Source organism: Oncorhynchus mykiss, chromosome 25 (genome assembly GCF_057628025.1).
Source record: "Oncorhynchus mykiss isolate SJ-2025 chromosome 25, ASM5762802v1, whole genome shotgun sequence".
Taxonomy (NCBI): Eukaryota; Metazoa; Chordata; class Actinopteri; order Salmoniformes; family Salmonidae; genus Oncorhynchus; species Oncorhynchus mykiss.
In genome coordinates this window covers 82,985,028-83,011,952 of record NC_143046.1, presented here as the reverse complement: position 1 = coordinate 83,011,952, position 26,925 = coordinate 82,985,028, and the positions used below count along the sequence as shown (strand labels likewise).

At 43.6% G+C, this 26,925-nt stretch overlaps 2 protein-coding genes across 2 annotated transcripts; both read right to left on the bottom strand.

Moving 5' to 3' along the window:
• Positions 1–582: 582 nt before the first annotated feature.
• LOC110505864 (F-box only protein 30) lies at positions 583–7,152 on the bottom strand. Its single transcript, XM_021585334.3, has 3 exons — positions 6,926–7,152; positions 2,060–4,244; positions 583–1,663 (listed from the first exon to the last, which is right to left on the bottom strand). Exons 2-3 carry the CDS (start codon positions 4,184–4,186, stop codon positions 1,460–1,462), a joined length of 2,331 nt encoding a protein of 776 aa, XP_021441009.3. The 5' UTR covers positions 4,187–4,244; positions 6,926–7,152; the 3' UTR covers positions 583–1,459.
• Positions 7,153–7,274: 122 nt separating this feature from the next.
• LOC110505865 (pancreatic secretory granule membrane major glycoprotein GP2) lies at positions 7,275–26,421 on the bottom strand. The gene is made up of 9 exons (XM_021585335.3): positions 26,137–26,421; positions 25,326–25,468; positions 24,993–25,097; positions 17,127–17,287; positions 16,618–16,753; positions 10,864–10,958; positions 9,404–9,569; positions 9,007–9,121; positions 7,275–7,690 (listed from the first exon to the last, which is right to left on the bottom strand). Exons 1-9 carry the CDS (start codon positions 26,222–26,224, stop codon positions 7,515–7,517), a joined length of 1,185 nt encoding a protein of 394 aa, XP_021441010.2. The 5' UTR covers positions 26,225–26,421; the 3' UTR covers positions 7,275–7,514.
• Positions 26,422–26,925: the final 504 nt, after the last annotated feature.

The window sequence follows — 26,925 nt, the reverse complement described above, 5'->3', positions numbered from 1 at the left end:
TATAACAAGTATTCACACAAATGGTTTTCACAGAAGTAACATTGTTCTCAAATGAGGAACAGGAGATTGGATACAGAAAGACAACCAATCACCCTTAACTCAAACAGTCAACATTGCCTGATACTGATGGAGGTTCAGTTAGGCCGGGATTCATTCTGACCTATATTTAAAAAGGTAATTTCAAATAATTGAGCTGACATCTGCAAAGTTTACCTTTAAAATTTGCGTTGTCTACCAGCGTGATCGGATTGAATCCCGGCATTAAATAGCTACACTGACACTATCTTAACATGGTCCGCTGACTCAAAAGTAAATGGCATGATCCCCTGACTCAAAAGTAAAGGGCATGATCCCCTGACTCAAACTCAACAAAAATCATGATCACCCTAAGTATATAAAACCGTGCAAGATGTTGTAAATCGCTCTAGCCGGGGGACAATGAGAAATCTACTCATTAAAAGATCCCCATCAGATCCCTCCCATGACCAGAAATCAAGTCTTTATCATAAGTTAAGGCTCCATTTTCTTTTGTTGTTAATGCGGCACAGTACGAACTTCGTTATCTTATAAAAATAGAAAATGTAATGTAAAAAATATGTTTTATTCACACATTGACAGAGTATGTAAAAGTTAAATAATCTATTCAGTACATTGGTAACAAGAATATATACAGTGCACAAAACATTAAGAACACCTTCATAATATTGAGTTGCGTTGCGCCGCCCCCAAGAACAGTCAATTCTTTGGGACATGGACTCTACAACGTGTAAAAAGTGTTCCACAGGGATGCTGGCCCATGTTGACTCCAATGCTCCCCACAGTTGTGTCAAGTCGGCTGGATGTCCTTTGGGTAGAGGACCATTCTTGATACACACAGGAAACTGTTGAGTGTGAAAAACCCAGCAGCGCTGCAGTTCTTGACACAATCATACCGGTGCGTCTGGCACCTACTACCATACCCACGTTCAAAGGCACTTAAATATTTTGTCTGGCCCCTTTCACCCTCTGAATGACACACATGCACAATCCATGTCTCAAGGCTTAAAAATCCTTATTTCACCTGTCTCCTCCCCTTCATCTACACTGATTGAAGTGGATTTAACAAGTGACATCAATAAGGGATCATAGCTTTTACCTGGATTCACCTGGTCAGTCTGTCATGGAAAGAGCAGGTTTTGTCGACTCCGCGTGTATGCATATCAAATAGGTTGAAAACAATTCCGTTTTTTTTCCTGTCAAGACCGGAAGAGAACGATAGCAGCATTTTGTATTTGCTTATCATAGAGCAGGGTTGGAGTGCATTTCAAATCAGTGCATTCTGGGAGTACTTCTGTAAGAACTGAATTGATTGAAATGAGCTACGTCCATAATAGTACCCTAACGCTTACATAGTGCACTACTTTTAATAGGGTACCATTTTAGACATAACCCATGGACTCTAACCCTTTTATAGAGTTACTCATAATACTGGCTTGAGGACTGAGCGCAGTGAGCGTCCCTCTTTGGTGAGCTCTCTGGATAAGCACATGCAGGGCAGAGGGATGGCCTCGTCCCGACAGGTGATGGTGTTAAACTTGCACTTCTTCAGATGGTCGGCCATACTGGTGATGTTGGCAAACTTCCACTCCTTCACTGTACCGAAGGCTGTGCTAAATCGCCACACCTGGTTCACAAACAGAATATTATATATATTATTCTCATCCAATAACGATAAAGCCGTTGATATATACTATATGTCATACTGTATTCCTGCTTGTGTTTGTCCTTTTGCAATGCCAAGCCTTTAATCTAATTGACAATTTTGTTGAGACAGGACAACCTGCATTCAATGGTCAGCAAATAGGTGTGAATTCCAACTTGAGATCCCCACACATCTCAGACCATTGTACTATTCCATGGATCATAGATTTATGGGAAAATTACACTAGATAAAATTCAATTGAGCATTTATTTAACTAGGCCTACACCTGATGACGCTGGCCTAATTGTGTTGCTAGCTGTTTGTGATACAGCCTGGATACAGATGTTAATGCACATGCATACACAGTAAGTGACTAACCTTGTTTTGGATCTGCCATGAGGATGACCCATCAGGCCTTCGTGTGTTCTCCCAGAGCAGCACCACCATGCCTCTGGACTGCAGTAAACTGCCACACACATCCCTCATTGTCCGAGAGACCCTGGAAAACTGGCACAGGCTGAAGCCATCCAGGAAACTGGCCACATACTGTTGCAGCTCGAAGGGCAAGGAGCTCAGGTGGTCGCAGGTGGACCCGAACCGACAGGCATTCCTGGGGAGGGTTTTATCGCCGTACTGGGGAGGCATGTCGGGCCGCACCCCAAACGAGCCCAGGTGTCTGTCATGGATGATCCTGGAGCCCTGAACAGAGGGACAGAAGCGTCTCTGGGAGTAGGTGCAGCCATAGTAGGCCAGGGGACAGCGGTGCTCCAGCCAGCCGTTCAGGCCGGCGTGGATGTCCCCGTGAACATTTTTGAAATGCGAAGAGAACTCGTCCCTGCGGAACAGCTGTCCACACACGAAGGTGAACATGGTGCGCTGCTTGGTCTGGTAACGGGCCACGCACTCCAGAACCAGGTCCAGCCGGAGAGAGTGGAAGGGGCTGGGGTTGGAAAGCTGAGGGCTGGCGTGATCACAGGCCGACGCTGAGGCGATATCCCCCACCATGGTGTTAGTGGCCAGTATAGCCGAGGGGAAGGAGAAGGTCTGGGTACCAAAGTCGACGTGGTAGCCGTCTACAAACCTGCTGTCTGAGATGCTGCGGCCCCCAGGGGAGTCCCCCAGACAGAAGAGCAGTGCTGCCGTGATCAGGTCGATTCCATGGAGCCCCAATGGATCGTCAGTTACCTCCAGGTCTGAGGTGTCCACTGACTTGTCCTCCATTTTGGCTCTGAACAGATAGGGGTCAGACATCAGAGCCCTGCGCCCGTTAAATGTAAACACACTCATCCCTCTGAGCACCTGGAGGTTCTGAAGTTTCCTCTCCAGCCACCTGTCTTCTATCTCCAAGGGCAGATGCTGGAGCATGTTGTAGGGCTCCAGATTAGGGAGAGGCATGGGAAGAGGCAGGTGGATGGGTAGTGGTGGAGGGTGGGGCCCAGAGGTCTCCAGGGGTGCTACTATATTAGGCATGGAGAGATAAGGCATCACCAGCCTGAAGTCTGAAAACCTGTTGACTTCAGAGCGTCTGGGTAGAGATCTGCTCAGATCCATCCACTCACGCTGTCTCAAGTGATTTTGGTTGTCTCCTGCATGGTTGAAACCATTACTGAGAGGAGGACAACCCACCTCAGCAAGACCCATCACATGGTCCTTCTCCACTTCCTCTGAAGACTCTATCCAATAGCTCTCGTCTCCCTGCCCGTCTGTTCCAAGTCCACAGTCCACTCCGACTCCGCCCACTGCTCCGAGCTCACAGCCCGACTCTGTGTCACTTGCCTTCATCTCTACATTCTTCAAATCATTATGATTATCATTATCACTGTCCTCTCCCCTATGGAGAACCCCTTCTCTCTCACCGTTTTCAACATTTACACTGATCAAGTCAGCCAAGGTAGCTGCTAACTTTATTTTGTGTACCTCACTATAAGACTCATCATCATCTTCCATTTCAACCACTCCATTAGTCAAAGCAGCAGCCTCATCCATTTCAACCGTTCCATTACTAATGTCAGTCTCTGGTACACTTGACATTACATCAGCGATCTTGTAACACGTTTCCTCAGCCGATTTACTAGATCTGTTCTTTGACGTGTTGGTGGTGACTCTAAGAGACTCCAGTAGCATCCTCTGATCTTGCAGAGCCAGGGCCATGTCTAGCTGCTCCACCACTTCAACATTGCTCAAATGCTCATAGGACTTCCTGTCTGAATAGCTCACAGGCCAACGGTTCCACTCCATGGTGCAACACACCACACTGGCCGGGCACGTCTCAAGGTGTTTAGCCATCTTAATCCGGGGGATAGTGAAAGGGCACCCAAATCCAGTGTTGAGGCAAGGCACTCTTTCAAACGGGCATAGTAAATGATGCTCCTCCTCTTTACAGGAGTGGAAGACTGCCCCACAGACAAGAGGACAGCCAATGAGATCACAGGACATACCAGTCTCTGTGCGAATCATACACCTCCGGTTCACACAGTTCAGGCAGTGGGTATGGAGCTCCTCCATCTTTGTTGTGTTGATATTCTGGATTTAAAAGGGCGTGGGGGGTTAGGGGTGATGTGGCCTGCAATAATGAGGGGAGAAAAAAAACATTATTAAAAACATTTATTAAATTGGACAATTTAGGTCTAATTAAAATAGACAAAATCAAGTTCAAACAGTCAGTTTATGAATAGAAAAACCAACCAGGTCATGTCCCAGTTGCTAGAAACATCCTGTCCTGTTACATTATCCCACTGACCGGCTCTCTAGCCACGGAACATGTGGCAATGGAGTCTCGTGCCTTTAAAAGGCTTGCATAGCGCCTGCTCCCGTCTCAGACGGTTTCTGTTTACTAAATCTCTTCCGCTGCTGCATGACATTTCACGACACCCATCTTGGGTTGCAGTACACGGTCACACCAGTTCTAGAATATAACCTAAAGTACCACGGGGTTCATGACCTTTGACCCCAAGGTGAGGCTGTACGAAGCAGAGGCCAGTTCAGTGGTCTCACCAGAGACAGAAGAGGAAGCGAGACATCTCACTTGCTCTCTTTTCTGGTTCATATACAGTCAATGAACTAAGCAGATCAGAACCAGCTGTTATTGCATTGGTGCATATGGGAGAGCCACTTAAGCAGACAGGAACTGCAACATTTTCTTTCCGACTGTAAAAGATTCAGAGTGGGACATCTTAATTTATTCACCATCTTTGGCCTCACTAGCCTGCTCATAGCTTGATAATGACAAAGTTTGAAGATTATTATAAGCAACTGTCGGGCCAACCATGATAGTCTAAGGAGAAACGTTGCACTGCTGGGCTTGGATGGCTTGACAGGCCTTGAATGACTATAAATACAACAGCAGGATAGGATTCCATTTTGGAATATCTGGTCATCCATGAAAGTGGCGTGTGATGAAAATATAAAATACTAGAGATGTGTTTGCAATTATTATTGGACATATACAGGTAACTGCCAAAATAAAAGAAACACCAGCATAGTGTCTTAATAGGGTGTTGCCCGCAGAACAGCTTCAATGCACCTTGGCATTGATTCTACAAGTGTCCAGAACTTTGTTTGAGAGATGAGATACTGCTTCAGAATCTCCCATAAATGTTCAATTGGGTTGACTACTTTTCTCCTTCCCCCCCTTTCTGACACCCAGGTGCAACACGCGTCTTCTGCATGCCTGCTATATATCTTAACCTGGATGTCAGCCCACCACCTCAAGCTCAACAAGACAGAGCTGCTCTTCCTCCCAGGGAATGCCTGCCCGCTCAAAGACCTATCCATCACAGTTGACAACTCCACAGTGTTGCCCTCCCAGAGTGCAAAGAACCTTGGCGTGACCTTGGACAACACCATGTCGTTCTCTGCAAGCATCAAAGCAGTGACTCCCTCCTGCAGGTTCATGCTCTACGACATCTGTAGAGTATGACCCTACCTCACACAAGAAGTGGCGCAGGTCCTAATCCAGGCACTTGTCCTCTCCCGTCTGGACTATTGCATAGATACGTTTTAAGTAGTTTTTTGGGGGTACTGTACTATTTATATTTTACTTCACTACATTCCTAAAGAAAATAACATACATTTTCCCTGACAACCAAAAGTACTAGTTACATTTTGAATGCTTAGCAGGTCTAATTGACACACTTATCAAGAGAACATCCCTGGTCATCCCTACTGCCTCTGATCTGGCGGACTCACTAAACACATGCTTCTTCGTTTGTCAATTATGTCCGAGTTTTGGAATGTGCCACTGGCTATCCTTAAATAAACAAATTATTTTAAAAATAATGGTGCTGTCTGGTTTACTTACTACAAGGAATGTTTAAGGATGTTTACTTTTGATACTTAAGTATACTTAAAACCAAATACTTTTAACTCAAGTAGTATTTTACTGGAGTTTAAAGAGTCCCGACGCTCAATCTGAACATTAACGCACGTCGCTTGCGCTACGGTATTGGAAGCATTTAAAGGACCTTATCTTTCATATCAGCGAGAAATCATGAAAAAAAAGAAAGACGTTTAATTGATACACACCTTGATAGGGTTAGAGTTCCCACAAGGCCATATATCCATGTTACAGACCTTATATACAGAAAACAGACAGAAGACATCAGGTGACCACCGGTGCTAATTAGCCTACTCTGAACACCTGTGTGTAAATGTAACTCAGGAAGTCCACCCTACAGCTGTATGGATCTGTGCACAACTGCTACTGTATCTGCTTTATTTGAAGGATTCTTTATCGGTGATGAAAGCCATGACTATTGACGTTTCTAAACGTTAAAACACAGCATCGAGACTGTACTTCACATTATTAGCCATTCGTGGGCGAAGCTAATCGCTGAGAACTGTAGGAGAACGCAGAATGCTGCCTAGAGTTTGAGAGCTACTGTGGTTCTATTGCTAACAAATATGTAATTAAACATGGTAGCAAGCTAATTGGCTAGATGATCACAATGGTGCAGTTAAAATGATAGCCAGCCAAGCATGCCACTGCATGGCAAGTGATATGTCTGGCTTAGCGGCTTCAAATAGAAAATAACGATGTCTAGACTAGCAACACCCGCCAGCTCCCATCTGTAAGTCTACTTTAGCCGTAAATTAGCATTGCTAGCTAGCGGCTAACAAACACCCATGTGATTTAATTACAGGTAGTAAGGAGTTTGAAAATTAACTAACGTTAACTAGCTAAACGAGTACTATAGCTAGATCGCTAAATTAGCTGGTTACTGTTACTTGGCAAAGTCGGCTTACCCGTAAGAAGAAAAAAAAAACGACACAGCAAATGAGTCTTGTCTTTATATTCGGCAACAACACCAGCCACACACAATTAACTAGTTCGGCAATGTTGTAGCTGTTAGACAGTTACAAATAATCACATCGTGTCTTTCGACTCCAGTCGCTGTGTTGTAAAAAGCAAACTAGCTCATCTTTGGATAGCTGCTACAAGTGGCGCTAGTTGATTACGTCATCATGTAGAGAAGTTTGGCTGGAGACGTGCGCCTGAAATAGATGGGGAATAACCTCACGGTATTACATCTCACTTGTAATAGGTTGTCTTGAAAAGGTCCGAAATATTACAATTAAACGCCATAAACAGCTCTTTGAAATACCTTTATTTTTCTCTACAAAACAACACAGAACACTCCTTGCAGAGACATGTTCTCATTTACATCTTCAAAATCCCTCTAATTTCTACAGTGAGATTTTATTTACACCCCAACCTACAATCAATTCATACTTTCCTCTTTCCTTATGCAGAAATGTAATGTGTGTTCATGTGTGCATGTGTCTGCGTGCACCAGTTCATATCAGTTCTCATTGCTTGAACTGCTGGGTTAGATCAGCGGGCCACCTCTGAGTTGTGGTGTATGTTGGACAAGGTGAGCTGAGCCTCCTGTGTTGGGTAGGAGCGCCTGGTTCGCAGCCACAGCCTCCCAAACACTCCAGTGAACAGCAGCATGAACACAAGTAGGCCTCCCAGGACAAAGGTCTCCACCGAGGGCACACCTCCAGAGTCTGCAGGGCAAGAGATCAGTCAGGCACATGCAGGGACGTATTCAGTAGGGCACCGCTTAGCAAAACATTTTAAAACGGAAAACATAAATGAGCTGGGGTGTGTTGAGCAGGACACAACATTTTGGAACGTTCAGATAGAAATATGTTATGAAGGACAAACAAGCCTCTCTGGCGTGTAGAATAAGAAATCACGTTGACTCTATCATGGCATTTCTATCTGCAACATACACTACCGTTCAAAAGTTTGGGGTCACTTAGAAATGTCCTTGTTTTTGAAAGAAAAGCAAAACATTTTTGTCCATTAAAATAACATAAAATTGATCAGAAATACAGTGTCGACATTGTTAATGTTGCAAATGATTATTGTAGCTGTAAACAGCAGATTTTTTATGGAAAACCTACATAGAAAATCTACAGAGGCCCGTTATCAGAAACCATCACTCCTGTTTTCCAATGGCACGCTGTGTTAGCTAATCCATGTTTATCATTTTAAAAGGCTAATTGATCATTAGAAAACACTTTTTCAATTATGTTTGCACAGCTGAAAAATGTCCTGATTTTAAAGAACCAGATAAAACTGGCCTTCTTTAGACTAGTTGAGTATCTGGAGCACCAACATTTGTGGGTTCGATTACAGGCTCAAAATGGCCAGAAACAAAGACCTTTCTTCTGAAACTCGTCAGTTTATTCTTGTTCTGACAAATTAATGCTATTCCATGTGAGAAATTGCCAAGAAACTGTACATCCCGTACAATGCTTTGTATGACTCCCTTCACAGAATAGCACAAACTGTCTCTAACCAGAATAGAAAGAGGAGTGGGAGGTCCCGGTGCACAACTGAGCAAGGGGACAAGTACATTCGTGTCTAGTTTGAGAAACAGACGCCTCACAAGTCCTCAACTGGCAGTTTCATTAAATAGTACCCGCAAAACACCAGTCTCAACATCAACAGTGAAGAGGCGACTCCGGGATGCTGGACTTCTAGGCAGAGTTCCTCTGTGTTCTTTTGCCCATCTTAATCTTTCATTTTTATTGGCCATTCTGAGATATGGCTTTTTCTTTGCAACTCTGCCTAGAAGGCCAGCATACCGGAGTCGCCTCTTCACTGTTGATGTTGAGACGGGTGTTTTGCGGGTACCCTTTAATGACACAGCCAGTTGAGACCCTGTGAGGCGTCTGCTTCTCAAACTAGACACTCTAATGTACTTGTCCTCCTAAACTTTTGAACGGTAGTGTACCTCACTCTAATACAACATTTTTATCTCTGTACAGTACGTTGTTTATGGAAAATAAAGAGCCTTTATTGGGAGACTTACTCAGGCTGGGTTGGTCACTCTCAGGCAGACGTCGCCTGATTGGTCCATAAGATACTGTATGGGCCGTAGTGACATCTCTTCTCATCCGCCCATTGTTATCCTCACCAGAACAGTTCTGTTAAATTAAGGGTAGTAATCAACGATAGAAATTAGGGAGACATATTAAGGTACAGCAAGCAAATCTATATAGTTTAATTATAATATTATTACCCAGTCTAATTACCATATTTACTTTTTGTTTTCAATTTTCCAAAATGAAAGTTCATTGCAATAATAGACATAAAATAAGTGTGTTTTGTTGTCTATTTTATGACAGCAGTAGGCCCTTGCTATAAACTAGGGTTTAAACGAGCCAGTGAGCATCATCTTTATGAAGAAAGGGGGAGGGATCACTCACAGGCTGACAGACCCCAAGTGTGTTGTGACAGATCTGAACATTGCAGTGGAGAAACACATCCTTGTAAGAGCTGCCCACGAACTTGAACATTTGTATCCTGAACATAGCCTCTGGCCCCTGTCCATTCTTCAGCACTGTCAACGGTTCGTTTGACAAAACTGGGCAGCTGAGACAGACCGAGAGAGAGCCAGAGAAAGAGAGAGAGCCAGAGAAAGAGAAGGAGCCAGAGAAAGAGAGAGAGCCAGAGAAAGACAGGGAGTCAGAGAGAGAGGGAGTCAGAGAGAGGCCAGAAAAAGAGAGAGAGCCAGAGAAAGAGAGAGCCAGAGAAAGAGAGAGAGCCAGAGAAAGACAGGGAGTCAGAGAGAGAGGGAGTCAGAGAGAGGCCAGAAAAAGAGAGAGAGCCAGAGAAAGAGAGAGCCAGAGAAAGAGAGAGAGCCAGAGAAAGAAAGCCAGAGAAAGAGAGAGAGAGACAGAGAAAGAGAGAGAGAGACAGAGAAAGCGAGAGAGACAGAGAGAGAGCAGGCAATGGATCGTATCAGTATCAGAGGCAGCATGTGCAACCGTTGAATAAGATATCATACATTTTAGAATGTGTTGGTTAATAAAACTCAGGATTTTAATGGATTTCCCTATAATTCCTAGTAAACTATTCCAACATCTGGTACAAAAAAACTGGTGTATAATCTACAGTCGCTTGTTTTGATTGAACACATGCCAATGTAAGAGTAGAGCACTTTGCTATTGTGACATATCCGTCTTTCATAATGGGAATGCAAACACATTAACATTAGTATTCTTGGAATGACAAGACAGATCCTCCAAAGTGTTTTCTCCTCAGAAGTGGTGAACAAAAGTCCTTGTGCAAGTCATTGCCTTGCTGTTGCTAACAGTACAACATACCTCCTGGTTGTCAACGACATGCACAGTTGCTGAGCTGAAATGCATATGGCTGATGCAGTGTTCACGTCATGTCAAAAACTCGGGACCTCAGATTTAAAATGAACGTAAGTTATTTGCATAGAACTTCCTATTGGTTGAGTCTGATACTTCCCAAGTGGGAAACTCTGATATCATCTTTCTACCAAGCAAGTCGGAAATGTTGGGGTTTCCGACATGACATGAACGCGGCATCAGACAGGGCCTGGTCCACGTGACAGGGGTCTGAAATCTATATGGCCTCAGACAGGGTCATGTGACGGGGGTCTGACGTTGTCATCCCCAGGTCTCTTGTCTAAGCAATTCAGCAGCTCTTATTTCATATTTCAACAACACCATTCCCAGAGGACTGTGTGCTGGTGTCAAGTGTGGTTGAAAATGTGACACTACAAAAATATACATTTAGATAGGCCTCCATAACATATTTATGAATTCTATCAAACAGAATGAAATGTAAAGCGAGATGTGGTGAGAGGGGCTTATAATAGAAAGTGATATAATGTTTAACTTCCCTTTGAACAGACCTGTCCTTGATGAAGGTGTACTGGATGTTGCTGTACGGGTCGTTGGTTGGGGTAGCCCAGCATCTCTCCACACGCAGCAAAAGATGAGCCGGTATCTAAGTGAGAGCGAGACAAACCAGGACTGCAGTCAGTGACACACACACACACAAAGAGGTGACTCAGTCATTCAATATTTTGACCAGGACAACAGATAGAGAGTAAAACACCACAAATGCATGCAGAGCAGAATTAGGACAAAACCCGCTAATTATCAAAATCCAGAAAATAGCCGTTAAATTCTACAACCACCTAAAAATAAGTATTCCCAAACCTTCCATAACAAAGCCATCACCTACAGAGAGATGAACCTGGAGAAGATTCCCATCAGCAAGCTGGTCCTAGGGCTCTGTTTACAAACACAAACAGACCCCACGGAGCCCTAGAACAGCAACACAATTAGACTCAACCAAATCATGAGAAAACTTAAAGATAATTACTTGACACATTGGAAAGGACTAACCAAAAAACAAAGCAAACTGGAATGCTATTTGTCCCTAAACAGAGAATACACAGTGGAAAAATACCTGACTACCGTGACTGACCCAAAATTAAGGAAAGATTTGACTATGTACAGACTCAGTGAGCCTTATTGAGAGAGGCCGACATAGGCTATGTGTCCACTCCTAGCCAAATGTATTACCATATTAGAGAGACATATTTCCCTCAGATTACACAGGCCCACAAACAATTTGAAAAATAAAATGTACAGTCGTGGCCAAAAGTATTGAGAATGACAGAAATATTAATTTCCACAAAGTTAGCTGCTTCAGTGTCTTTAGATATTTTTGTCAGATGTTACTATGGAATAGTGAAGTATAATTACAAGTATTTTATAAGTGTCAAAGGCTTTTATTGACAATTACATGAAGTTGATGCAAAGAGTCAATATTTGCAGTGTTGACCCTTCTTTTTCAAGGCCTCTGCAATCTGCCCTGGCATGCTGTCAATTAACTTCTGGGTCACTGATGGCAGCCCATTCTTGCATAATCAATGCTTGGAGTTTGTCAGAATTTGTGGGTTTTTGTTTGTCCACCTGCCTCTTGAGGCTTGACCACAAGTTCTCAATGGGATTAAGTTCTGGGGAGTTTCCTGACCATGGACCCGACATATCAATGTTTGTTCCCCGAGCCACTAAGTTATCACTTTTGCCTTATGGCAAGGTGCTCCATCATGCTGGAAAAGGCATTGTTCATCACCAAACTGTTCCTGGATGGTTGGGAGATGTTGCTACCATTCTTTATTCATGGCTGTGTTCTTAGGCAAAATTGTGAGTGAGCCCACTCCCTTGGCTGAGAAGCAACCCCACACATGAATGGTCTCAGGATGCTTTACTGTTAGCATGACACAGGACTGATGGTAGCGCTCACCTTGTCTTCTCTAAACAAGCTTTTCTATGGATGCCCCAAACAATCGGAAAGGGGATTCATCAGAGAAAATGACTTTACCCCAGTCCTCAGCAGTCCAATCCCTGTACCTTTTCAGAATATCAGTCTGTCCCTGATGTTTTTCCTGGAGAGAAGTGGCTTCTTTGCTGCCCTTTTTGACACCAGGCCATCCTCCAAAAGTCTTCGCCTCACTGTGCGTGCAGATGCACTCAGACCTGCCTGCTGCCATTCCTAAGCAAGCTCTGTACTAGTGGTGCCCCGATCCCGCAGTTGAATCAACTTTAGGAGACGGTCCTGGCGCTTGCTGGACTTTCTTGGGTGCCCTGAAGCTTTCTTCACAACAATTGAACAGCTCTCCTTGAAGTTCTTGATGATCCGATAAATGGTTAATTTAGGTGCAATCTTACTGGCAGCAATGACCTTGCCTGTGAAGCCCTTTTTGTGCAAAGTAATGATGATGGCACGTGTTTCCTTGCAGGTAACCATGGTTGACAGAGGAAGAACAATGATTCCAAGCACCACCCTCCTTTTGAAGCTTCCAGTCTGTTATTCGAACTCAGTCAGCATGACAGAGTGATCTCCAGCCTTGTCCTCGTCAACACTCACACCTATGTTAACGAGAGAATCACTGACATAATGTCAGCTGCTCCTTTTGTGGCAGGGCTGAAATGCAGTGGAAATGTTTTTTTGGGGATTCAGTTCATTTGCATGGCAAAGAGGGACTTTGCAATTAATTGCAATTCATCTGATCACTCTTCATAACATTCTGGAGTATATGCAAATTGCCATCATACAATCTGAGGCAGCAGACTTTGTGAAAATGTATATTTGTGTAATTCTCAACTTTTGGTCACGACTGTATATTAGGTGAAATACCATAGGATGCCATCACAGTAGCAAGATGTGTGAGCTGTTGCTGCATGAAAAGGGCAACCAGTGAAGTACAAACACCATTGTAAATACAACCAGTGAAGAACAAACACCATTGTAAATACAACCAGTGAAGAACAAACACCATTGTAAATACAACCAGTGAAGAACAAACACCATTGTAAATACAACCAGTGAAGAACAAACACCATTGTAAATACAACCAGTGAAGAACAAACACCATTGTAAATACAACCAGTGAAGAACAAACACCATTGTAAATACAACCAGTGAAGAACAAACACCATTGTAAATACAACCAGTGAAGTACAAACACCATTGTAAATACAACCAGTGAAGAACAAACACCATTGTAAATACAACCAGTGAAGAACAAACACCATTGTAAATACAACCAGTGAAGAACAAACACCATTGTAAATACAAACTACACTGAGTATTCAAAAGGATCCAACCTTTTTTTTCCAATTTTCACCTAAAATGAAATACTCAAATCTCACTGCCTGGAGCTCAGGACCTGAGGCAAGGATATGCACATTCTTGATACCATTTGAAAGGAAACACTTTGAAGTTTGTGGCAATGTGAAATGAATGTAGGAGAATATAACACATTAGATCTGGTAAAAGATAATACAAATAAAAAAACATCCATATTTTTTTGTACCATCATCTTTGAAACGCAAGAGAAAGGCCCCATTGTATTATTCCAGCCCAGGCACTAGATGGCAGCAGTGTATGTGCAAAGTTTTAGACTGATCCAATGAACCATTGCATATCTGTTCAAAATGTTGTGTCAAGACTGCCCAAATGTGCCCACTAGAGTAATTGGTTTATTAAGAACACCTACTCTTTCCATGACATAGACTGACCAGGCGAATCCAGGTGAAGGCTATGATCCCTCATTGATGTCACTTGTTAAATCCAGTGTAGATGGGTGGATACCAGTTAAATGTCATCTACGTAATCCCCAAAAGTAATTCTTCATCATGAGAGGGCCATAAACAATAACTAGTAATGCGGCATACTCAAAGAAAGGTTCAAATCTTTCTGGTAAAAAATAGTTATACATTGCTGAGGTGTTGTCACTTTTAAGGACACAAGCTCAAGTGCACAGTACCAATATGCTACAAATATGAAAACATGATGGATTTCTTATTCAACAAAACTGTATGAATAAGTTGGAAATGACTGATATGCTTTCTAAATACAGCACAATCAAATGATAAAATAACAAAGTGTAAGATTTCACCTTCCTTATAAGTGTAAAATACATATTTGTATGCTTAGTGTTAGAGAAAATGTACATATTTTCTTAAGGTCTCTCTTGATCAAAACGTCTGTCCCCTTTTATACTTCAACTATTTGCACACTGTTAAAACACTGTACATGGCCGTAGCATTTGAAATGTCTCTATTCTTTTGAACATTTTGTGGGTGTAAGGTTTACTGTTCATTTCTGATAATTTCATCAGTTTATTATCTAATTCACTTCCTTTGGCAATATAAACATGTTTCCCATGCCAATAAAGCCCTTGCATTGAATTGAATTGAGTGAGGATAGAGATACTGTGGGGAGAAATAGAGAGCGAGAGAACTAGAGTCCAAGTTGTAGTTAGTATGCAGAGCAGTGATAGAGGCAGGGGGTCAGAGAAGTGATAGCAGACTGTGATAACAACAGAGAGGCAGTGGTCAGAGCAGTGATAGAGGCAGGGGGTCAGAACAGTGATAGAGGCAGGGGGTCAGAGCAGTGATAGAGGCAGGGGGTCAGAGCAGTGATAGAGACAGGGGGTCAGAGAAGTGATAGCAGACTGTGATAACAGCAGAGAGGCAGGTGGTCAGAACAGTGATAGAGACAGTGGGTCAGAGCAGTGATAACAGCCTGTAATAACAACAGAGAGGCAGGGGGTCAGAGCTGTGATAGAGACAGGGGGTCAGAGCAGTGATAACAGCCTGTAATAATAACAGAGAGGCAGGGGTCAGAACAGTCATAACAACAGAGAGGCAGGTGGTCAGAGCAGTGATAGAGGCAGGGGGTCAGAGCAGTGATAACAGCCTGTAATAACAACAGAGAGGCAGGGGTCAGAACAGTGATAATAACAGAGAGGCAGGGGGTCAGAGCAGTGATAACAGCCTGTAATAACAACAGAGAGGCAGGGGGTCAGAGCAGTGATAGAGGAAAGGGGTCAGAGAAGTGATAGAGGCAGGGGGTCAGAGCAGTGATAGAGGCAGGGGGTCAGAACAGTGATAACAGCCTGTAATAACAACAGAGAGGCAGGGGGTCAGAGCAGTGATAGAGGCAGGAGGTCAGAGCAGCGATAGAGGCAGGAGGTCAGAGCAGTGATAGAGGCAGGGGGTCAGAACAGTGATAACAGCCTGTAATAACAACAGAGGCAGGAGGTCAGAGTAGCGATAGAGGCAAAGGGTCAGAGCAGTGATAGAGGCAGGGGTCAGAGCAGCGATAGAGGCAAGGGGTCAGAACAGTGATAGAGGCAGGGGGTCAGAGAAGTGATAGAGGCAGGGGGTCAGAACAGTGATAACAGCCTGTAATAACAACAGAGAGGCAGGGGGTCAGAGCAGTGATAACAACAGAGAGGCAGGGGGTCAGAGCAGTGATAACAGCCTGTGATAACAACAGAGAGGCAGGGGGTCAGAACAGTGATAACAACAGAGAGTAGAGAGGATCAAGAGGAGCAGCACTCACATTACTGTTTAGTTGATTAGCTGCCCACAAGGTCTAGTGTCAATATAATTTTCATTTTACATTTGAGTAATTATGAGACGCTCTTATCCAGAGTGACTTACAGGAGCAATTAGGGTTAAGTTCCTTGCTCAAAGGCACAACAACAAATTTTCACCTAGGCTGCTCGGGGATTCGAACCAGCGACCATTCGGTTACTAGCCCAAAGTCTCGTAACCACTAAGCTACCTGCCGGCGACTCCCTACTTGACAAGTACTGCATGTGTATGGTCAGGGCCAAAGACTGGGGTTATATCCCAAATGGTACCCTATTCCCTATGTAGTGCCCGATGTGCCCTGGTCAAAAGTCATGCACTATATAGGGAATAGGATGCCATTTGGAACGCATGCTCTGTCTATGGTCAGGGCCAAAGACTGGTCATTCAGCTCAACATTCACTAAAGGTGCTTATCATTATCCAGCAAGAAGCACAACGGCTCAGACACAGTAAGCTTCTACAGATTATAGGGTCTGTTATGAATCAATCAAATTCGGTACCATATTTGTTGGTACTTCCAGTAACCAGCAGATATTTAGTTAGGCTAGTTATCTTTACAAGATCAGCTCTGATTTCATATTTCAACAACACCATGCCTAAGAAGGCCGTGTGACGGTGCAGAGTGTGGTTGCAACATACAACAGATGACAGATACAGTACATGACACTGAATCAAACAGAAAGATAATGACATGGTGATCTTTACCATCAACACTTTAACATAGATGTTGTCGTCCAGGGTCAGGGAGGGCACAGTGGTCCACTTGTCCTCAAAGTCTTCGTCTTTATAAAGCAGCATGGACACAGAGAAGTTCCCATCTTCTGTGTTCAGAGTGATGGTCCTGGAGAGAATAGTATAGATGTATAGGTGCAGTGCTCGAGTTACAGTTAGAGGGAGAATCCTAATTCCCACTAAAGTCAAATTTTTGACACGAATGACTAAAGTGAAAAATTCGACTTAAGTGGACGTTAGACTCGTCCAACAGAGATCTTAAAGGTGGTTGGAGCACCATATATATATGGAGCACCATATATATATGGTTGATGTGGTACTGGTTTCTTCAAATAATGTTTACTAAACGTCCTCTTTTAGATAAGATGCTTTGGTCAATTGAGACTGTGTGAACAATCGTAAATTATGTGTTAGTGAACTCGTAATGTAAATCTATTACCAAATGTGATTTTTTTTCCCTCAACCTTAGCTAGATATCTTACTTGACATCCACTCTGATCACGTTTTCCCCATTGGGCTGCTGTACCATATAGTTTATCGGGTAACGGCAGACGAACGTGATGTTGATGTAGTTCCTTGTGACGACATCCAAATCGTTGTTGCGTATGGTGTTTATGAACATAATATGTGTATCATCTGATGCCTAGAAGGACGTCAGAAAAACAACAGCGTCAAGGAAACATGAAGATTATGAGGGCAGACCTATAAGTCTATCAGTCAGACAAACGTGATGTACTGGCTGGCTTGGTACATTATTCCACAGCTAAATGAGTCACTTAGGAAGTGACTGGAGATTGATGACCATGACGCACACAACACAAATAAAATACAATTTGAATACAACAGGTGTAGTAGACCTTACCATCAATGCTTGCTTACAAGACCTTCCCAAAGACGCACAGTTTAACTTTTTACTGCAGTGGGCTAAATCAGGGTCACACAGAGTGTTTCTTGGTAGTTTTTAACAAATCTACTTTGAAACAAGAGTATACACCTCACACACATGGTTATGGGCTTTAAAAAAAGAAGGCACCTATACCATGTCAGATATAGAGTTGAAATATATTCATTTTTTTAGTTTGCATCCCAATATTACACTTTATATACATCACACAAGACTGAAATATAGCAAAACGGTTTGACATAGAAACACCAGATTTTCTGAGTTTTTTTTTCAAATAATGTTTACTATTTATGAAATTATGAAAACTATACATTCCACCCATGAGTCCACGAGGTCATTTGACTACAGGAAAGGGCTACAAATAGTAATAAAATACAACACACATGAATGGAGCTATATAAAGGGAGTACCAGATCAATGTGGAGTTATATACAGGGAGTACCAGTACCAGATCAATGTGGAGTTATATACAGGGAGTACCAGTACCAGATCAATGTGGAGTTATATACAGGGAGTACCAGTACCAGATCAATGTGGAGTTATATACAGGGAGTACCAGTACCAGATCAATGTGGAGTTATATACAGGGAGTACCAGTACCAGATCAATGTGGAGCTATATACAGGGAGTACCAGTACTAGATCAATGTGGAGCTATATACAGGGAGTACCAGTACTAGATCAATGTGGAGTTATATACAGGGAGTACCAGTACCACATCAATGTGGAGCTATATACAGGGAGTACCAGTACCAGATCAATGTGGAGTTATATACAGGGAGTACCAGTACCACATCAATGTGGAGTTATATACAGGGAGTACCAGTACCAGATCAATGTGGAGCTATATACAGGGAGTACCAGTACCAGATCAATGTGGAGCTATATACAGGGAGTACCAGATCAATGTGGAGTTATATACAGGGAGTACCAGTACCAGATCAATGTGGAGCTATATACAGGGAGTACCAGTACCACATCAATGTGGAGCTATAAACAGGGAGTACCAGTACCAGATCAATGTGGAGCTATATACAGGGAGTACCAGTACCAGATCAATGTGGAGCTATATACAGGGAGTACCAGTACCAGATCAATGTGGAGCTATATACAGGGAGTACCAGTACCAGATCAATGTGGAGCTATATACAGAGAGTATCAGTACCACATCAACGTGGAGCTATATACAGAGAGTACCAGTACCAGATCAATGTGGAGCTATATACAGGGAGTACCAGTACCAGATCAATGTGGATCTATATACAGGGAGTACCAGTACCACATCAATGTGGAGCTATATACAGGGAGTACCAGTACCAGATCAATGTGGAGCTATATACAGGGAGTACCAGTACCAGATCAATGTGGAGCTATATACAGAGAGTACCAGATCAATGTGGAGTTATATACAGGGAGTACCAGTACCAGATCAATGTGGAGCTATATACAGAGAGTATCAGTACCACATCAATGTGGAGCTATATACAGGGAGTACCAGTACCAGATCAATGTGGAGCTATATACAGGGAGTACCAGTACCAGATCAATGTGGAGCTATATACAGAGAGTACCAGATCAATGTGGAGTTATATACAGGGAGAACCAGTACCAGATCAATGTGGAGCTATATATAGGGAGTACCAGTACCACATCAATGTGGAGCTATATACAGGGAGTACCAGTACCACATCAATGTGGAGCTATATACAGGGAGTACCAGTACCACATCAATGTGGAGCTATATACAGGGAGTACCAGTACCAGATCAATGTGGAGCTATATACAGAGAGTACCAGATCAATGTGGAGTTATATACAGGGAGCACCAGTACCAGATCAATGTGGAGCTATATATAGGGAGTACCAGTACCACATCAATGTGGAGCTATATACAGGGAGTACCAGTACCAGATCAATGTGGAGCTATATACAGAGAGTATCAGTACCACATCAACGTGGAGCTATATACAGAGAGTACCAGTACCAGATCAATGTGGATCTATATACAGGGAGTACCAGGTCAATGTGTACACTCAGTGTATAGTCTAGTGAGTGTGTGTAAGGTCAGTGCAAGATAGAGTCAGTGCAGATTGTTTGGGTACCATTAATTGACTATCTAACAGTCTGGTTATTTAGCAGTCTTATGGCTTGGGGGTAGAAGCTGTCATGGAGCCTGTTGATCCAAGAGCCGATGCTCCGGTACCATTTTCCAGACGGTAGCAGAGTTTTTAGGGCCTTCCTCTGACACCGCCTGATATAGAGGTCCTGGATGGCAGGAAGCTCGGCCCATGTGATGTACTGGGTTGTCCGCACCATCCTCTGTAGTGCTTTGCAGTCAAGTGCGGTGCATTTGCCATACCAAGCTGTGATGCAGCCAGTCAAGATGCTTTTGAGGATATGAGGCCCATGCCCATTCTTTTCTGCCTCCTGAGGGGGAAGTGGTGCTGCCATGCCCTCTTCACGACTGTGTGGGTGTGTGTGGACCATGTTAAGTTCTTAGTGATGTTGACGCCAAGGAACTTGAAGCTCTCAACCCGCTCCACTACAACCCTGTCGATGTGGATGAGGGCGTGCTCTCCCCTCTTTCACCTGTAGTCCATGATCAACTCCTTGGTCTTACTGACATTGAGGGAGAGGTCGTTGTCCTAGAACCACACGATGTCTCTGACCTCCCTGTAGGCCTTCTTATTGCCGTCAGTGATCAGGTCTACCAACATCGTGTCATCAGTGTTGGTGTCGTGCGCGGCCACTCAGTTGTTGGTGAACAGGGAGTACAGGAGGGGACTACGCACACACCCCTGAGGGTCAGCGTGGCGGAGGTGTTGTTGCCTACCCTAACCACCTGGGGTCTGTCCGTCAGGAAGTTCAGGATCCAGTTGCAGAAGGAGGGTGTCAGTCCCAGGGTCCCAAGCAGGGTGATGAGCTTGGAGTGGACTATGGTGTTGAACACTGAGCTGTAGCCAATGAACATCATTCTCATCACAAACCCTGCTACATTCACCAAATGCCTGTATGCACGTATGCTGTAAGTCACTTAGGATAAAAGCATCTGCTAAATGGTATATATTATTACATTATTAAAAGCCATTCTTCTTTAGCAAACTCTTTCCTTCGTCTTGTGTGACAAGACTGTTAACATAAATGTCAAATTGAGTAGCTGGCCAGTCAACGTAAGATTTGGTTCTGGGTTCCAAGATGACACTTTCCCCAAACAGAGATTTGGTTCTGGGTTCCAAGATGACATTTTCCCCAAACAGAGTCTCTAACTATGTCCAGTAGGCAGCAACCCTGTGGTTTTCTGTGACTGAAGAATGTGTGATTATTACAGTGGAAATGTTTAGTAGCCGGCTACTGAAACTATAAAGAGGGGTTGGATGATAAGGTGTGACAGGGTTGTGCTCAGATCCGTGTTGTGGGCAAAAGGAGTACTGGTCCCACGGCCATTGGGAAGGATGAATTGACCCTTGGCCTTACTGTCCAGACTTAACAACACCAGGGTATTAATATAGCCCCCACTGTACCTCTCCCCTCCTGTCTGTACCTCTCCCCTCCTGTCTGTACCTCTCCCCTCCTGTCTGTACCTCTCCCCTCCTGTCTGTACCTCTCCCCTCCTGTCTGTACCTCTCCGGTCCTGTCTGTACCTCTCCCCTCCTGTCTGTACCTCTCCGGTCCTGTCTGTACCTCTCCCCTCCTGTCTGTACCTCTCTGGGCCTGTCTGTACCTCTCCCCTCCTGTCTGTACCTCTCCGGTCCTGTCTGTACCTCTCCCCTCCTGTCTGTACCACTCCCATCCTGTCTGTACCGCTCCCCTCCTGTCTGTACCTCTCCCCTCCTGTCTGTACCACTCCCCTCCTGTCTGTACCTCTCCCCTCCTGTCTGTACCTCTCCCCTCCTGTCTGTACCTCTCCCCTCCTGTCTGTACCTCTCCCCTCCTGTCTGTACCACTCCATCCTGTCTGTACCTCTCCCCTCCTGTCTGTACCACTCCCCTCCTGTCTGTACCTCTCCGGTCCTGTCTGTACCTCTCCCCTCCTGTCTGTACCTCTCCCCTCCTGTCTGTACCTCTCCGGTCCTGTCTGTACCTCTCTGGTCCTGTCTGTACCTCTCCCCTCCTGTCTGTACCTCTCCCCTCCTGTCTGTACCTCTCCGGTCCTGTCTGTACCTCTCCCCTCCTGTCTGTACCTCTCCTCTCCTGTCTGTACCTCTCTGGTCCTGTCTGTACCTCTCCGGTCCTGTCTGTACCTCTCCCCTCCTATCTGTACCTCTCCCCTCCTGTCTGTACCTCTCTGGTCCTGTCTGTACCTCTCTGGTCCTGTCTGTACCTCTCTGGTCCTTTCTGTACCTCTCCCGTCCTGTCTGTATCTCTTCCGTCCTGTCTGTACCTCTCTGGTCCTGTCTGTACCTCTCCGGTCCTGTCTGTACCTCTCCCATCCTGTCTGTACCTCTCCCATTCTGTCTGTACCTCAGGGTCATCCCTTCGTTTCCCAAACAACTTCTAATCCCAAATGCAAAGCAGGCTTACTAATTTCACTAGGGCTGGAGCCTTGTAAAACAACTGCGAGGGTAGCGAGAGGGAGAGAGGGCGAGCCCCCCCCCCTACAAAACTGTGTTGACATTCCGTTCGCTTTACAAGAAATGCCTCTGTGCATTCTAAGCAAGCATCACATTGACACTCATGGTCTTAAGTACAGATTTAAAGCACACCAAAGTTAAAAGAGCTGTGGTACTGCTGCCACTGTATGAGACCGGGCTGGGAGGGATTATAAGTGGCGGGAATACAAAGTGGGCCAATGGAAAAGGAAATCTCGGAGGGTGATTTTAACTTTGGAATTGTATACAGTACTTGCGACATATTGTTAAATGCACAAAAGAGGAACAATGGGGAGCCTACATATTGAAGATGCTCATTTTCATCCCCAGAATCTTTTAATGTGTCTATTTTGAAAGGATGGAGCTAATAACATAGTTAAGAATTCAATGAATTCTACAAGAACCAATATCACTCCCTAAAAACACACCCCTATGGAAAAATCCTTGGATAGCTTTTCAGAATTCACCAATAAATTGGCCCACATGGAAAACTAAAGGTATAGAAACCATAAATTACTTCTTGGGTGATATAAAATTATTTTATTTAAAAAGCAATTTGGAGTGACATTTTCAAATGGATTGATCAGATGTAAATGGAATGATCAGATGTAAATGGAATGATCAGATGTAAATGGAATGATCAGATGTAAATGGAATGATCAGATGTAAATGGAATGATCAGATGTAAATGGAATGATCAGATGTAAATGGAATGATCAGATGTAAATGGAATGATCAGATCCTCCATCGTTAAGCCATTGGATGAATCAAATGCAGTATTATTGGAAAAAAAATGCGGGCTACAGAAATAAACTAAATAGAACAATTTGAAGAGGTGTGCCATGCAATTAAAGCACTAGAAATAACCAACGGGTGAAAAGGGAAAACAGTGTGTTATTATGAGAACAAACAACATAGCTGTCGACACTGTGGGAACAGGTCTGAGCAAAGATGATGTCATTAATGTTTGTTGAAATGTATTTGTCTTTTTTTCTTCCTGTTGAAGGTTGAAGGCGTTAAATCCCAGCCAACGTCATGTCTAGTTTAGTGGATCCGTGTCTGTGAATTGTTAAATTGTCTATTGTCCTTGTCTATTGTCTAAAAACCTAAATAAAATCTTACACAAAAAAAAAAAAAGATTTATTGTCTGGCTATTCAGCAGGTCTGAAAACACACTCCTCATTTCTGTGTCAACCCTGATAATTTAGAGCTTTAAGCTCCCACCCCTCCTTGCTGCTTTGAATAAAGTCTAGAAGCTCTTGGGAGGAACAACACTCCCTATTTTCATATAGGCTACTTATCTCTTTCTTTCCTTTCTCTGTCTCACTCTCTTACTCTCTCTCTCTCTCTCTCTCTCTCTGTGTCTCTCCCTCTCTCGTTCTACAGATTACAAGATTATTACAGTGCAGGAAGCTGAGGTCTACACTCACCGGCCTGTTTATTAGGTACACCAGCCCATTTACAAAAATGGTCTGCTCTTACAGACAGTGAGTCAGGCGACTTGTTATATAAAGCAGCCAGAAAGGCATCGAGTCATTAAGCTATTGTTCAACTGAACATTAGAGAGGGCAAAACGAGTGACCTAAACGACTTTGAGCGTGATATGATCGTTGGTGACAGGCGTGCAGGATCCAGTATCTCAGAAACGGCCGGCCTTCTGGGCTTTTCACGCACGACAGTGTCTATGGTTTACAGAAAATGGTGAGACAAACACAAAACATCCAGTCAGCAGCAACTCGTTGACGAGAGGTCGAAGGAAAATGGCAAGAATTATGCAAGCTAACAGGCTGGCCACAAACAGACAAATAATGGTGTAGTACAACAGTGGTGTGCAGAACGGCATCTTGGAACGCACAACTCGTCGGTCCTTATAAAGGAAGGGCTATTGTAGCAGACGGCCAGTTTCCCTCAAACAGCTGAAACAGGAAGACGCCGCTCCAGTGGGCAAGCAATCTCCAACACTGGATCCCAGTTCCTGTTGCGTCATGCTGATGGCAGAGTCAGGATTTGGCATAAGCAGCATGAGACCATGGACTCATCCTGCCTGGTGACAACAGAAGAGGCTGGTGGCAGTGGTGTACTGGTGTGGGGAATGTTTCCTGGAACACGTTAGGTCCCTTGATACCAATTGAGCAACGATTGAACACCACAGCATATCTGAACATTGTTGTTATCTGAACATTGTTGCTAACCGAACCCAATAGAGCACCTTCGGGATGAGATGGAACGGGCTGTTTGCAGCATGAATGTACCTCAGTCCAATCTGCAGCAACTGCATGATGCCATCACGTCAGCATGGACCATCATCCCTGTGTAATATTTCCGAGACCTTGTAGAATCCATGCCTTGAAAAATTCAGGCTGTTCTGGAGACAAAGGGGGAACTGATCTGGTACTAGATGGGTGTACCTAATGAACTGGCCAGTGAGTGTATATGTAACTTATAAAGGAAAACAAGAGGTGTTATTAATGCTAGTCATTTTGAGCATTGCGTCTATCCAAACTCCTATTTAGCTCACACGAACTAGTGCTGGGAGGATCTACAAAACTACACCAGACAGGAGGCCAGAGCGCAGTAAAACAGAAGTGCATCGTAAAATTAGGTAATTTACTGTGATGGGGATTTTATGTGATTGGTGAAAGGAATCCCAACTGTAGTTTATCTCTATGTTCCTGGCACTAATGTCTTTCTACTTTATCTGGGTAGCTCTGAATGACAAAGGTTACTACTTTGTTTACTTTACGGATTTAAATCCTTAATAGTTGGCGTGCACAAGTAAATCTTCCAAAGCAATCGTTACAGAATTGCAATGCCCCTGGAATGAAAGGGCATGTCCAAAGGGAAAAACACAGTCTCACCATGATCGTCCCACAGTCAGATAGATTAGTCTTGATGCTGAAGACATAGTCATCTCCAACCTCAACACCACGGCATTCCGGGTCATTTAGGTGCAAATCCCAGACCTAAGAGAGGGGATTACTAGAGAGTTGCAGTAGACCCACGTGACAGCCTAATATTAAAAAGGTGATTTGGTTTTGGGTGCTGAGATTACTAGAGCAAGATGTTGCACAATATGACACAGCACATCACAGCACACAGGCAGTAATCTATAATACCACATTTAACAGTAGATTAATGGTAAGTAAATGGTATTATAAAGAAATATTAATTCTAGGTGAAACAGAACTTACATAAACAGGTGGCTCTTTGTTGAGGAAGAAGGCACTGGGAATGACCACCTTCATCAGGTCATTGGTGCAGAGGACAGTTTCATTCAGCTCGAGGCGAGAGGAAGGAGTCAGAGGTACTACAAATACATCCTGTCCCCCTGACCCTGACATGAAAATCAGATAACACGAAATCACAGAACAAGAAATTAGATCAAATTAAATCACATCACATGAAATCACAGAACCTGAAATCACATGTGAAATATCATAACTTAAAATGAGATGGCATTAAATCTGGTAAATGGAGTTTTAAAGGTATTACATTGTACATCAGTATGTGCACCTATACCATTATTATAAGAATGTTCTATGCTACACAGTATGTGACAATATCAGTATTGTTACAGCAAGGTTAAATCTATAGATTCCATTCTCCTACATGTTCCATCACAAACTCCAAACAGTTTCCCCTGTGACAACATGCTGCTTCTGGTATACTTCTGTAATACATGTGATCTCTAGATTTTAACAGGTTCTTATTGTTGAAAAAGACCCATCAAACATTAAGCCCACATCAACAAACAGTTCCAAAAACAGATGTTCAACTTGACATTTGTTCACGAATAGGGTTGCAAAATTCCTGAAAACGTCCCCAAAATTAATTTGTTTATCAAAAAGCTTGGTTGAAGAGAATTCCAACTTGGAGGATTCTCTCGGCGTATTCCCTGCTTATTCCAGAAATCCTGCAACTGAATTTTCTGGGGGAAAGAACGGGATTATAGCAACCCTGAAGTAGTTGGATCCCAGTGGTGTTGAAGTGAACTGAACTCACCCTCTTCCTCAGGGTCCAGATACACAGCAGAGTTGACTGTCCTCACAGCGAGCAGGAACCAGCCTAACACCAAACTGGCAGGTGTCATCTTCAAAGTTTCTCTCTCTCTCGCTCTTTGGCTTATCTACTGTCAGACACTCGCAACCTTAGACTCCTGTCTTCTTGGCACTTTCTCCCAGATTTTTGAATCTTTTGAGCTATTCACCACAGTGTAGCTGTCAGGTTCAGATGTAAGTCCGCCCTCTCAGTGCAGCCCTCCAAACACAGCTCTAATGAACAAGGACTGGGACCCAGCCTCCCTCCTTTCTTCCCTCTCTTCAGACCTTAAAGGCCTAGTGCAGTCAAAAACAAGATTTCCCTGTATTTTATATATATTTCCACACTTTGCGATTGGAATAACGCTGTGACATTTTGAAAATTATGATAATGCACATTTAGTGTAAGAGCTGTTTGAAAAGGCTGCCTGAAATTTCAGCCACTTTTGGTGGGAGGGAGTTTTGGCCTTCCACGGTGACATCACCACGTGGTAATATTTAATAGACCAATAAGAAAGAGTTCTAAACCTCTCTGCCAATAACAGATCATTTTTGTTTCTTTTTGCCAATTTGAATTGAAAAACAATCAGAGTAGGATACTTAATTGTCTGATATTGAGATTAAAAACAGCTGCAATGGATCTTTTTAAAAACCCAGCCTGAACGATGTCCCCACCAACAACGAGGTTACACATATACATAGGGGGAAACCGAGGCTGTAGGTAGTAGTCCGAGGTAACACACATAAGTCTGCA